Source organism: Eptesicus fuscus, chromosome 21 (assembly GCF_027574615.1).
Source record: "Eptesicus fuscus isolate TK198812 chromosome 21, DD_ASM_mEF_20220401, whole genome shotgun sequence".
Lineage (NCBI taxonomy): Eukaryota > Metazoa > Chordata > Mammalia > Chiroptera > Vespertilionidae > Eptesicus > Eptesicus fuscus.
Window position 1 is genome coordinate 47847867 of NC_072493.1, and position 13705 is coordinate 47861571.

General features: G+C 53.7%; 1 protein-coding gene across 1 annotated transcript in view; it reads left to right on the top strand.

The window, feature by feature from the left end:
* The first annotated feature begins 313 nt into the window (after positions 1 to 313).
* Positions 314 to 13705, top strand: part of LOC129147079 (leukocyte immunoglobulin-like receptor subfamily A member 6) — a 33681-nt gene continuing 20289 nt past the window's right edge. The window contains exons 1-8 of the mRNA XM_054710348.1: positions 314 to 347; positions 506 to 541; positions 703 to 987; positions 1134 to 1433; positions 4252 to 4539; positions 4685 to 4987; positions 5204 to 5500; positions 5761 to 6063. Coding sequence (XP_054566323.1) covers positions 314 to 347; positions 506 to 541; positions 703 to 987; positions 1134 to 1433; positions 4252 to 4539; positions 4685 to 4987; positions 5204 to 5500; positions 5761 to 6063 — 1846 coding nt within the window. The remainder of the gene's footprint in view (positions 348 to 505; positions 542 to 702; positions 988 to 1133; positions 1434 to 4251; positions 4540 to 4684; positions 4988 to 5203; positions 5501 to 5760; positions 6064 to 13705) is intronic.

The window sequence follows — 13705 nt, forward strand, 5'->3', positions numbered from 1 at the left end:
TCAGGGGCTGAGTCAGGACCAGATCCTGGGTCCCGCCCTCTCTGAGCAGGAGTCAGACCAGCAGACACATGAGACCTGAGGATCAGGTGAGACCTCAGACACTGCTGACCAGCCTCCTGAAACCTGGGCTCCCTGTGAGCCCTCATTCTGGGGAGATGCAGAGCCAGGCCCAGGGCGGGGCCCTCCAATGGCTGTGGGGTGTGGTAACCCCAAACGGTTGCAACATCCTTTAAGTCATCACATCCTGTGAGACTCTGTTCTGCAGGCTCAGGCTTCTTCCATCTGCAGAGCAGGAGCCCTCAGAGCAGACGCCATGGCATCCATCCTCTCTGCTCTTCTCTGCCTCGGTCAGTTGTGGACACGGGGATGGGGAGCAGGAGGGGCAGCTGCATCCTCTTGTTCATGGGGAACCTCAGGCTCTGGCAGCTCGAGTGGATGGGGCCTGATGGGAAGGGAATCAGCTCAGACGTCCGGGTGCAAATCTCTCACAGGAACTCTCTTCCAGGGCTGAGTCTGGACCAGAGGACCCATGTGCAGGCAGGTGAGTCCTCTCCAGGCTCCATGTCCCTCCTCTTTCTTCACCCCTGGGGCTTAGGGGGAGCACAGAAGTACTGGGATGAGGTGGTAAAATGAGAGTGTTTGGCTGAGCTTGGGGATGAGGGTGGGAAGGTCTTGGTAATGCAGCCTCTGGTTTCCTTTCAGGGACCCTCCCCAAACCCACCCTCTGGGCTGAGCCAGGACCTGTGATGCCCAGGGGGAAGCCCGTGTCCATCTGGTGTCAGGGGACTGTGGAGGCCGAGGAGTTCTGTTTTGACAAAGAGGAAAGCACATTCCGCCAATGCGGAGAGAAACCACTAGATCCGATGGACAAGGGCACGTTCAACATCACAAGCCTGACAGAGGGTGATGCAGGGAGATATCAGTGTTACTATCGCAGCCCCGCTGGCTGGTCAGAGCGCAGTGACCCCCTGGAGCTGGTGGTGACAGGTGAGAGGACACTCAGGGGTCCCAGCCTCAGGCTCTGCCCTCAGGAAGGGGGTCTGCTCTCAGGGTGTCTCCCTCTCACAGCCCAGCCCTGGGGGACATGAGGGAGGTGTGAGCCCCATTTAACATGATGCCTCCTCCTCTCCTAGGAGCCTACAGCAAACCCAGCCTCTCAGCCCTGCCCAGCCCTGTCGTGACCTCAGGAGGGAACGTGACCCTCCAGTGTGGCTCATGGCAGGGATTTGACAGGTTCATTCTGACTAAGGAAGGAGATCACAGGCTCTCCTGGACCCTGGACTCACAACACTCCAGTGGGCAGTCCCAGGCCCTGTTCCCTGTGGGCCCTGTGACCCCCAGCCACAGGTGGACATTCAGATGCTATGGCTGCTACAGGGACAGGCCGCAGGTGTGGTCACAGCCCAGTGATGCCCTGGAACTCCTGGTCCCAGGTGAGTCCATTATTTTCTCATCCATGGATTGAGGCACCAAACTGGGGTGTTATTAGGGTCATTACTTTGAATGGAGCCCCATGTGAGAGGCTGAGGTCAGCAGATCACAAGGGCTCCTGGATTAGAGACACAGAGAGAGACAGTGAGACCTGGGGGCCAGGCCAGGAGAAGGGTTTTGTGGGAGGAGGTTCCCCTGTAATTCACATCTGGTCTCCCCAGGTGAGTCTGGGAAGCCCTCTCTCCTGAGCCAGCAGGGCCCCATCGTGGCCTCTGGACAGAGCCTGACCCTCCAGTGTCGCTCTGATGTCGGCTATGACAGATTCGCTCTGCACAAGGAGGGGGAACGGGACCTCCCCCAGAGTCTTGTCCTGCAGCCCCAGGCTGGACTGTCTCAGGCCCACTTTCCCCTGACACTCTGGGAGGCTGACAGGGGGCTGGGTACATATGATAGAGTAGGAACAAGCTTTTCTTTGAGTGTTTGATACAGTTACCCCCTGGACATCCTGGTGGCAGGTGAGGAGCCAGTGGATCCAGTCAGTGACCCAAACTTTGCACAGGTCCTGCTGGGGGTCTCAGGTGGTGAGGCTAGAATGAAAGTGCAGGACCCCAGGGAGAGAGAGAGACAGAGAGAGATGGGGGTGGAAGGAGAAAGAGGGAGACTCAGAGAAACAGAGACAGACATAGAGGAGGGTCCTCAGAGAGAGGTCTGGTGACTTTCAGTCAGATCAAGATAGGCAGCCCACCCAACATTGCTCAGAGGTTGAACTTCGACCTATGAACCAGGAAGTCACGGTTCAATTCCAGGTGAGGTTGCAAGCCCAGGTTGCAGGCTCATTGCCCAGGTAGGGGGCATGAATGAGGTAGCTGATCATATCTTCTTTCTTCTTTCTCATTATTGATGTTTCTATCACTCTGTCCCTCTCCTTTCCTCTCTGTAACATATTTATATACACACACACACACACACACACACACACACACACACACACACACACTAGTGGCCTGGTACACGAAATATGTGTACTCAAGGCAGGGCAGGGGGAGGGGTGTTCCCAAGCCTGGCCTGTGCCCTGTCACATTGCGAGAGCCGCACGATCCATCACTGGAAAGAGGCAGGCCCTGCCCACCCATCCGGGGTTCCTTGAAGGATTGTCCCAAAGAGGTAGGACGGCTCAGCGGGGTGGGGACAGCGCAGGGGTCAGGGACACGAGCCTCAAGCCCCAGCCCTGTTGCCGGGAGCAGGGATGCAAGACTCATATTCTGGGCCCATTGCCAGTCTGGGGATGTGAGCTTCATGTCTCCGGCTGGCACAGGGGGCAGGGACACAGCCTGCTGATTGGTCATTATGCGATGGTGTCCTGACCAATTTGCATATTATCCTATTATTACATAGACTAGTGACCCGGTGCACGAAATTCGTGCACCTTAAAAGGGAATTAATTAGAGGAAATAATTTAACCCTTTGCACTCACTTGCTTTTTTCTCCATTCCTTTATTCTACTCGGGATTTAATGCTAACCGTGTCGAGTCACACTCGACATCCGAGTGTAAAAGGTTAATATTGCTATTTGCCCTTTCTCTATAATAGAAGTTTCAGAGATGAAAGAAAATTAGTAAAATGTATATGAAAACCTTCATCCTGTCAGAGTCTGGGGCGTGCCTTGGGACCCAGAGTCAAGTCCCCGCCCACCCACATTCACCTCAAAATCATGTGAGACCCAGACCCGGCCGCCACCTCTCCCTCCCATCCCCCACAATTGGGCTAGATCCAGACCCGGCCAGTCCCACCCTTTTTAAGCCCCGCTGGGCAGGGGGTGTAGCCTCAGGTCCCCTGGCTGAGCACCGGGATGGGGGGCATGGCCTGAGGTCCCCCAGCCCAGACCAGGGCAAGGGGCGTGCCTTGAGGTCCTCAGTCAAGCCCTGCCAGGTGGGGGACATGGCCTGAGATCCCCTGTCAAGTCCTGCTGGGTAGGGAGGCATGACCTGAGGTCCCCCATCAAGCCCCACAGGATGGGGGTGTGGCCTAAGTTCCCCCAACCCAGCACTGGGTATGCACCTTGAGGTCCCCCGTCAAGCCCAGCCAGGCAGGGAGGCACAGCTTCAGGTCCCCTGGCCCAGGTCCCCTGGGGTGAAGGGCGTGGCCTGAGGTCCCTAGTCAAGTCCCATGGGGCGGGGAGGGCATAGCCTCAGGTCTTTGCTGATTGCTAGTTAAGGCTCCTTAAGGGAACTTGGTCTCAGCTGTGGGCGCAGCCTCTTTGTGACGGAGTGATGGCAATTAGCATATTCCCTCTTTATTAGATAGATTTTAACGTACAAGGAAGGCAGGCAGCCCTCACCCTCCTACCTGTCTCTAGGAGGCCTGCCTGACACACCCTCCCTCTCGGTGCAGCCAGGCCCCAGGGTGGCCTCAGGAGAGAACATGACCCTGCTGTGTCAGTCACAGAGCCCGAGGGACAAGTTCCTTCTGTCCAAGGAGGGGGCAGCCGATCCTCCCCCTGCATCTGAGATCAGAGCACCGAGCTCAGCAGTTCCAGGCAGAGTTCTCCATGAGTCCTGTGACCTCAGCCCACAGGGGACACCTACAGATGCTACAGCTCATACAGCTCCTCCCGCTTCCTGCTGTCACTCCCCAGTGAGCCTGTGGTGCCCCTGGTCTCAGGTGAGGGCCCCTGACCCTGTCCTTTTGAGCTCAGTCATTCAGGGCCCTGTGCCAGGAGAGGTGAGGCTAGGATGGAAGAAATACATGAACAGTGTCTTGGGCTGAGCTGTGGGATGCGGGTGGGGAGGCCTTTGTAATGAAGCCTCTTGTTTTCTCTAGGGCCCCTTCCCAAGCCCACCCTCTGGGCCGAGCCAGCCCCTGAGATCCCCTGGGGGAGCCCCGTGACCATCTGGTGTCAGGGAACCCCAGGGGCTGAGGAGTACCATCTGTATAAAGAGGGAAGCCCAGCACCATGGAAAAGAGAGAAGCCACTGAAGCCCGGAGACAAGGTGATGTTCTCCATCACATACATGACAGAGCATGATGTTGGGATATTTCACTGCTACTATGTCAGCCCTGATGGCTGGTCAGAGCGCAGTGACCCCCTGGAGCTGGTGGTGACAACAGGTGAGAGGACACTCAGGGGTCCCAGCCTCAGGCTCTGCCCTCAGGAAGGGGGTCTGCTCTCAGGGTGTCTCCCTTTCACAGCCCAGCCCTGGGGGACATGAGGGAGGTGTGAGCCCATTTAACACTCTGCCTCCTCCTCTCCTAGGATCCTACAGCAGACCCAGCCTCTCAGCCCTGCCCAGCCCTGTCGTGACCTCAGGAGGGAACGTGACCCTCCAGTGTGACTCAGGGCAGGGATATGACAGGTTCCTTCTGACTAAGGAAGGAGATTACAGGTTCTCCTGGGCCCTGGACTCACAGACACAGCCCAGTGGGCAGCCCCAGGTCCTGTTCCCTGTGGGCCCCGTGACCCACAGCAACAGGTGGACGTTCAGATGCTATGGCTGCTACAGGGACAGGCCCCATGTGTGCTCACACCCCAGTGACCCCCTGGAGCTCCTGGTCCCAGGTGAGTCCCATTATTGCTCAATCCATGGACTGAGCTACCAGCCAGGTTGTTGGCATCTTTGCTGTTTTGGGAGCCGCATGTGAGAAGATGGGGTAAAAGAATTACAGGGGTTCCTGGGCCAGAGACACAGACAGAGACAGTGAGACTTGGCGGCCAGGCCAGGAGAGGGGGTTTATGGGAGGAGCAGCCCCTGTAATTCATGTCTGGTCTCCCCAGGTGAGTCTGGGAAGCCCTCCCTCCTGAGCCAGCAGGGCCCCATCGTGGCCTATGGACAGAGCCTGACCCTCCAGTGCCGCTCTGCTGTCGGCTATGACAGATTCGCTCTACACAAGGAGGGGGGACGGGACCTCCCCCAGAGCCTGGTCCTGCAGCCCCAGGCTGGGCTCTCTCAGGCCCACTTCCCCCTGGGCACTGTGAGCAGCTCCCACGGGGGCCGGTACAGATGCTACGGTGGATACGACCTCTCCTCTGAGTGGTCGGCCCCCAGTGACCCCCTGGACATCCTGGTGGCAGGTGAGGAGCCAGTGGGTTCAGTCAGGGACCCAGACTCTGCACATGCCCTGCTGGGGTCTCAGGTGGTGAGGCCAGAATGAAAGTGCAAGTCCCATGGAGGGAGGGAGACAGAGAGTGATGGGGAAGGGGCTGGGAGGGAGAAGGAGAAGACACAGAGAAACAGAGAAAGATAGAGAGGAGGGTCTTCAGAGAGAAGCCTGGTGACTCTCAGGGCAGAACAAGGTGGGCAGGCAGCCCTCACCCTCCCTCTCTCTGTCTAGGATGGCTGCATGACAGACCCTCCCTCTCGGTGCAGCCAGGCCCCAGGGTGGCCTCAGGAGAGAATGTGACCCTGCTGTGTCAGTCACAGAGCCAGAGGGACACGTTCCTTCTGGCCAAGGAGGGGGCAGCTGATCCCCCCTCTCGTCTGAGATCAGAGCACCGAGCTCAGCAGTTCCAGGCAGAGTTCTCCATGAGTCCTGTGACCTCAGCCCATGGGGGCACCTACAGGTGCTACAGCTCAAACAGCTCCTCCCCCTTCCTGCTGTCACTCCCCAGTGAGCCCCTGGAGCTCCTGGTCTCAGGTGAGGGCCCCTGACCCTATCTGCTAAGCTGTCAGCTCAGGGTCCTGTCCCTAGAAGAACTATGGCCTGAAACAGGGTGAGGGGCTTCCAGGATGGTCATCCTGAGGAGATCCTTTCCTTGGAGGCCCTCCCACTCCGTCCACCCCCTTCCCCTCACCTGGATACTGAAGCAGTGGGAGGTCTCAGGGGCCACAGCACAGATGTAAGAGGGATGTCTGTGTATATTGGGGTCCAGGGCCAGCCCAGGTCTCTCAACCTCTTTGTGTCATCACATGCAGGACCCTCTGGAGCCCCCAGCCCCCCACCCACAGGGCCCACCTCCACAGCTGGTGAGTCCCGGGGAGCTCTGCTCAGGGGGAGCACAGCCCACCCAGAAAGTCCTGAGAGTCTGTCAGGGGATCAAGTGACCCAGATCCTCAAGGATGGCTTGTGTCCCGGGCTGGGAGGTGGGGGGCCTGGGAATCCCAGAGTCTGAGGCTGGTGATGGGTGGGGTGGTCATGGCAGAGGGAGATGTGGAGGTGCAGTCTGGGGAGGAGCTGGGCTCATGTGGGGAGATGACAGCCCCCCGTCCTGCCCCATCCTGAATCCAGGATGCTCTGAGGATCAGTCTCACCTACCCTCAGGATCAGGCCCACAGACAGGTAAATGGGGGTCTCTGTGGGGAGGGGGCGAGTGCCTGATGGGGACGGGGCTGAGCCATATGGGAGTCAGGCCCCTCTGGATTCGCTGACTTGGACACCCCTTCCCCTGTCTGGGCCTCAGTGTCTGCAGGTGTGAAAGGAGAGAATCCTTGTCCAGAGCTTAGACTTCCTGTCAGTTCTGGCCCTGACCTCCTGGGAGAGGGCCTCACAGGGAAGCCCCCAGGACGTGATGTTATGGGGCCTGTCCCCTCTGTCTCAGTGACGGTGACACTGTACAGGGAGGGACAGGCAGGACAAGGGTCCGGTCCCCCAGTCCTCCCCCTCAGCTCAGGCTCAGCTCAGAGGAGGGAACAGGGTGGACCAGCCCTGGTTCAGCTCCAGGCTCTGCTGCTCCTGCTGTGGGGCTGGGCGGTCCCTTCTCTCCTCTGAGTGTCGGGTTCCTGTCTGCTCATCTTTGGTCCCATCCTGCTCACAGCTGCTGGAAGATGAGGTGACATAAGGGCCTCACAGAGCTCAGGAAGGCAGAGCCCCCAGCCTAGCCTGACCTTCCCAAGGGGGCCTCAGGGCCTACAGGGTGGGGACGGATACAGGAGAGACTCAGAGTCCACACCACACCCTGCCCCTCCTGTCCCTACTGTGCTGGGGGCGGTAATGAGGAAGGACCTACAGTTCCAGATGAGATGTGGACAGGCCCCTGCAGAGGGGAGCCTAGATCAAGAAGCTGGTGTTCCCCTGGGGGGCAGTGTGAGGACAGCACTGGGAACCCACAGTCCTAGGTTCCAGTACCAGCCCTGCCCCGTCCTGGCTGGGTGACCTGGGGCACGTGGTTAACCTCTCTGAGCCTCAGTGAAGTGGGTGGTGAGGTCAGCAATGCCTGGTGCATGACTGTGTCAGGTGAGAGGAGATGAGTGACAGACCCCAGCATGAGCCTCGCACACAGTAGGTGCTCATTAAATTGCATCACTGGCTCATTCATGACGTCACTCATGTCCAAAGTCCCAAATGGTACATGATCATCCTGTTCGGGGTCTCAGTGTCCCTCGTCCTGCTGCTCTCCCTCCTCCTCTGTGAGGTGAGAGGAGATAAATGACAGGTCCCAGCATGTGCCTCGCACACAGTAGGTGATCATTAAAGGGCATCATTGACTCATTCATGAAGTCTCTAATGTCCTAGGTTCCAAATGGTACTGGATAGCGCTCTTGGTGGCCTTGGTTCTGCTGCTCTCCCTCCTCCTCTTCCTCGTCCTCCGACATCGGCGTCAGAGCAAAGGCAGGACCTCAGGTGAGTAGAAAAGAGGGTGACCTGGGTCACACAATGGGGAGCTCAGAGCACCTGCACAGGAAAACTAAATAGATGAAGAATGTCAGCTGGGAAAAAGATATCTCCAGAATCTCAAATCAGAAAACCTAGGAAAAATACACTCATTGTCAGCACAGATGTACAGAGGTAAAGTCATCTTTCATCTTTTTCAGTCTCATGATAAGGAAACATTCTCACAAGTGCTTTTTCTGAATCTATTGATAAGATCACGTGATTTTTATCCTTCATTGTGTTGATGTGGTGTATCACATTTATTGATTCGCGAATATTGAACCATCCTTGCATCTCCAGAACAAGTCCTCTTGGTCATGGTGGATTATCTTTTGAATTTATTGCTGGATCTGGCACCATGAGGATAAGTGACAGGAGGACTTCAACAGTGGAATTTAGGGGAAAAGAAACCATTGTGTTGAATCTTTAGATCCATAGACAACTAGATGATAAAGATGTGGCATGTATGCACTATGGAATATACATCAGGCATAAAGAGAATGAAATGCTGCCATTTGGGATGACATGGAGGACCTAGAGGGTATTATGCTGAGTGAAATGATTCAGGAGACGCTGCTCCATCTCACTGTCAATCTCCAGCAGAATAGGACAGTTGAAGCTCCCCCCCGCCCCCAGGGAGTCTGTACGCCCAGGTGAACAGCTCAACATCAAGACTCAGGCATAATGACCACCTCTCCTTCCTCCGTGTCAGGGGCATTTTTGGACACAAAGGACAGACAAGCAGAAGAGGACAGACAGATGGACAGTCAGGTGGGTCCCATCCTCCCCAGGCCCTGAGGCTTCTCAAACCCCAACCACGTTTCATCCCTCTCTCTCCCTGCCCCAGGCTGCTGCACCTGACACCCCCCAAGATGTGACCTACGCCCAGCTGAACCTCTTGGCCCTTAGACATCAGACAAGTGCACCCCCATCCTCCCCGTCAGAGGAGCCCCCAGAAGAGCCCAGTGTGTATGCTGCTCTAGCCACCCACTAGCTCAGGAGGGACTCAGACCCCACACTTTAGGGAGGCGGCCTGCAGGGACCCCAGAAGGCAGGAAAGTGCCCCCTGGACATTCAGGTAGTGCCCACCCACCATCGAGACCTGAAGTGCCCCCAGGACTCTCGGGGAGTCACCTCATTCTATCGTCAAAGATAAGCCAATATCTCTACATTTGGAAATCAAAGCAACAGACTTCCCAATAACCAACATGTGAACAAAAACAAGTGAATGTTTTAACTGGAATTGTAATGTAAATGTGATGCATCAAACCTATGTAATAATAAAATTAAGAACCTTAATAAATCAATGGCCTAATCTATCATGTCAAGAATTTAGGGGGGAAAAATATTTCATTGAATCTTTAGATCCATAGACAACTAGATGATAAAGATGTGGTGTGTATGCACAATGGAATGTAAACCAGCCATAAAGAGAATGAAATCCTGCCATTTGGGACAATATGGATGGACCTAGAGGGTATTATGCTGAATGAAATGATTCAGACAAGGAAGGATGTCTCTTATCTCTGGGATTTTTCACATCCTCACAGCAAAGGGAACAAAAGCAGACCCATAGAAATAAATAACAAACTGGTGGTTGCCAGACAGGAGAGGAAGGATGGGTGATAAGGGGAAGGGAAGATAGTCAATAATAAATATCATATCTGTGCTGTACACCGGAAACTAATATGATATTGTATGCCAAGTATGCTTTAATAAAAATGGTCAATTAAAAACTGGTTAGTGCCAAAGCCGGTTTGGCTCAGTGGATAGAGCGTCGGCCTGTGGACTCAAGGGTCCCGGGTTCGATTCCGGTCAAGGGCATGTGCCTTGGTTGCGGGCGCATCCCCAGTGAGGGGTGTGCAGGAGGCAGCTGATCGATGTTTCTCTCTCATCGATGTTTCTAACTCTCTATCCCTCTCTCTTCCTCTCTGTGGAAAATCAATAAAATATATTTAAAAAAAACTGGTTAGTTAAATGATAGAAACATTTTTCTAAATGAAGGTGTAAGGAGGAAATGACACGTTTTTGCACAGCAAAGGAAACCATCAACAAAATGAAAAGAATGGAGAACTATTTGCCAATACATCTGATAAGGGCCCACCGAATGGAGAACTATTTGCCAATACATCTGATAGAGGGCTTATTGTCCAACATTTATAAGGGATTTATAAAGCTCAACACCAACCCTCCCCCCAAACAATCCAATAAAAAATGGGCAAAGAACCTAAATAGACACCTCTCCAAGGAGGACACACTGATGGCCCGTAGACATATGATCAGATGCTCAACATCACTAATCATCAGGGAGAGGCAAATTGAAACCACACACCTTTTAGGATGGCTTATCATCAATAAATCCACAAATACCTATGCCCCTCTATGATCAGAGCAGCAGCATTTACAAAAGCCAAGATCTGGAAACAGCCCAAGGGCCCATCAGCGGAGGAAAGCTCTGGTACATTTACACAGTGGAATAATATGCAGCTGTAAAATAAAGAAGGAACTCTTACCTTTTGCGACAGCATGGATGGTCCTGGAGAGCATTATGTCAAGTGAAATAAGCCAGTCAGAGAAAGACAAGTTCCCTATGATTTCACTCATATTTGGAATCTAATAAATAAAATAAATAAAAAAAATAACAAACATAGTGGAGAGAGACTCACATATACAGAAAACAGACTGTCAGCTGTCAGAGGAGAGGGGGTTGGGGAGAAGGGCGAATGGGTTACGCAAAGAAATAAAAGAAAGACTCATGGACACAGACAATACTATGGTGACTGCCAGAGGGAAGGGTGGGGTGGGGGAGAGGTAAAAATGGGGTAAGTGGTGTGGAAATAGACTAGACTTAGGGGGATAAGCACACAGTACCATGTACAGATGACGTGGTGTAGAATCGTATACCTGAAACCTGTATAATTTTGTGAAGCGATGTCACCCCAGCAAATAAAAACTCCAATAAAAAACAAAGACATGTAGGCTGTTCAGCGATGTGGTTCCAGTCAGACCCTCAGCGCCTGCTATTTTTAGGGTGTTGCCTTCCTTGTGAAGAGTGTGTGTGTGGTGTGAGGACCCGGCCCCCCACATCCTGTGACCTTCTCCGCTGGGCTCAGCCCCTGCCTCCCCTTCCTCAGAAGCACCCTGGTCCCCAAGTCCTCAGCCTCAGGAAGGGCAGGTAAGCAGGGACCCCTCTTTGGAGCTGAATATGGACTTCGTGTTTGTGAATTTCTGCTCCTCGCCTGCCTCTGAGGTGAAAACACAAGAAGTGTCTCTCCTGGGACTTTTATGCCTTTGTGACCAACATTGAAGTCTTTTATCCATTCTGAGTGCATTCTCCTGTATGGTGTAAGTGGGTGGTACATTTTCTTCCCTCCCTCCCTCCCTCCCTTCCTTCCTTCCTTCCTTCCTCCCTTCCTTCCTTCCTTCCTTCCTTCCTTCCTTCCTTCCTTCCTTTTTCTGTGTGCCTGTCCAATTTTTCCAGCACCATTTTTGCAGAGCCTGCCCTCACTCCGCTGTATATTCACAAAGTCACCAATCATCAGGGAAATAACCCTCATGCACCGCTGCTGGGAATGCAGCCGGGTGCAGCCACTGTGGAAAGCCATATGGAGGTTCCTCAAAAAATAAAAACGTGGAACTGCCATTTGACCCAGTGATTCCACTTCTGGGGGTAGAATCAAAGAAACCTGAAATGCTTATTCGAAAGAATATACCTGGTACGCATCCCCTATGTTCACTGCAGCATCATTTACAACAGCCAAGATGTGCAAGCAGCCCTCGTGCCCGTCGGGAGATGAGTGGATAAAAAAGCTGTGGTGCGTTTACACAATGGAGTACAACTCGGCTGTGAAAAAGAAGGAAGTCCTACCTTTTGCCGCAGCATGGATGGACCTGGGGGTTTGGATGCAAAGTGAAATAAGCCAGTCGGAGTAGGACAGGTTCCATATAAAATCACTTAAATGTGGAATCTAAACAACAAAACCATTAAATGTATTTAATATTTATTGTTGACGCTGTTAGAGATGTCCCCCATTTCTTCCGTTTGCCCACCACCACCCACCCCATTTCCCCTCCCTTGGCCCTCACCACACTGTTGTCTGTGTCCATGCGCTGTGCATATATGCTCTTTAGTGAATCGCTTCCCATTCTTCATCAAGTCCCCCCCCCCCTCCCCTCTGACATCTGTCACTCTATCAATCCATTTCTCCTCCCGTCTTGGCATGTCTCCCATAATGTTGCCATTAGCATTCTTATTTTCTTTTTATAATAGAGGCCTGAATTCATGCACTGGTTGGGGACCCTCAGCCTGGCCTGCACCCTCTCGCAGGCCAGGCTGAGGGACTGGACCAAAACCGGCAGTCTGACATCCCCCAGGGGATGTAGTCGTGCACAAAGCAGCGGGCGGCGGAGGAGAAGCCCAAGCCCAGGCCAGGCCCGTGCCTCTCCCGCTCATCCCGACCGCCCACTGCACCTGCCACCGCTCGGTAGTGCTCCCACGGAGGCGGGTGAGACTCGCACCTCCGCAGCTGTGCTTGCCAGCCGTGAGCCCGGTGTCTGGCTCATGTATGTCAGCTGAACGGTGCTCCCGCTGTGGGAGCTCACTGACAACCAGGGGGCAGCTCCTGCATTTAGCATCTGCCCCCTGGTGGTCAGTGTTTGTCATAGTGAACGGTCAACCGGTTTCTTGGTCACTTAGGCTTTTATATATAGATAGATAGATAGATAGATAGCCTTCCCCTTCAAGATAATACTGTATCTTTTGTATTATTATTGACATTATTACAGATGACCTTCATCTCTGCCTCTATGCACCCCCTCAACCAGCACACACCCCACCGCAGGCCTTCTGCACACTAATATCTATGGTTTGAGCTATGCATATATACAAATAAGTTCTTTAGTTAATCTTTTTCTGCCCCCTCCCTTCCCAGAGATCTGTCCCTTTCTTCCATGCATCATGCCTCTGGACCTATTTTTTTTTTATCAAGTTATTTTGTTCATTAGATTCCAAATATAAGTGAGATCGTGCAATATTTGTCTTTCTCTGACTGGCTTATTTCACTCCACATGTTACCCTCCAGGTCCCTCCATGCTGTCTCTAAGGATAAAAGATCCTTTTTTTCACAGCTGCGTAGTATTCCCTGGTGTAAATGTACCACAGCTTTTGTACCCACTCATCCACCGATGGGCACTTGGGCTGTTTCCAGGTGTTAGCTGTTGTAAATACCGCTGCTATGAACACAGGGGAGCATACGTTCTTTCTGATTGGGGTTTCGGGTTCTGAGGATAGGTTCCCACAAGTGGGATCTGCTGGGTCCATCGGCAGTTCCATTTTGAGTTTCACGTTAACAACTGAGGGATGAACGACTGACACCTCTGCTATAAAAACGTCCAGTGGGAGTAGAGACTGTTTCCTGATGGACCAACAGCACCAACCAGACCCTGCAAAGTCCACTCAAAGTTGCCGTCACAGAACCCAAAGGCCAGACCAAATGTGTAGAGTCGCCGGGAACAAAGGAAAAGATCGCTGCGGGGCCAGGAGGGATCGGGCTCCTGTCCCCCGAGAGCCTTCTCTCCTCCTGAGCCCTTCGTTTGGGGAACCTCAGAGCCAGGCCCCGGGCGGGAGAGTCCGCAGGCAGCGGGTGCACAGCTCATGGACGCGGAAGGGCTGCAGCAGCTTCTGACCCAC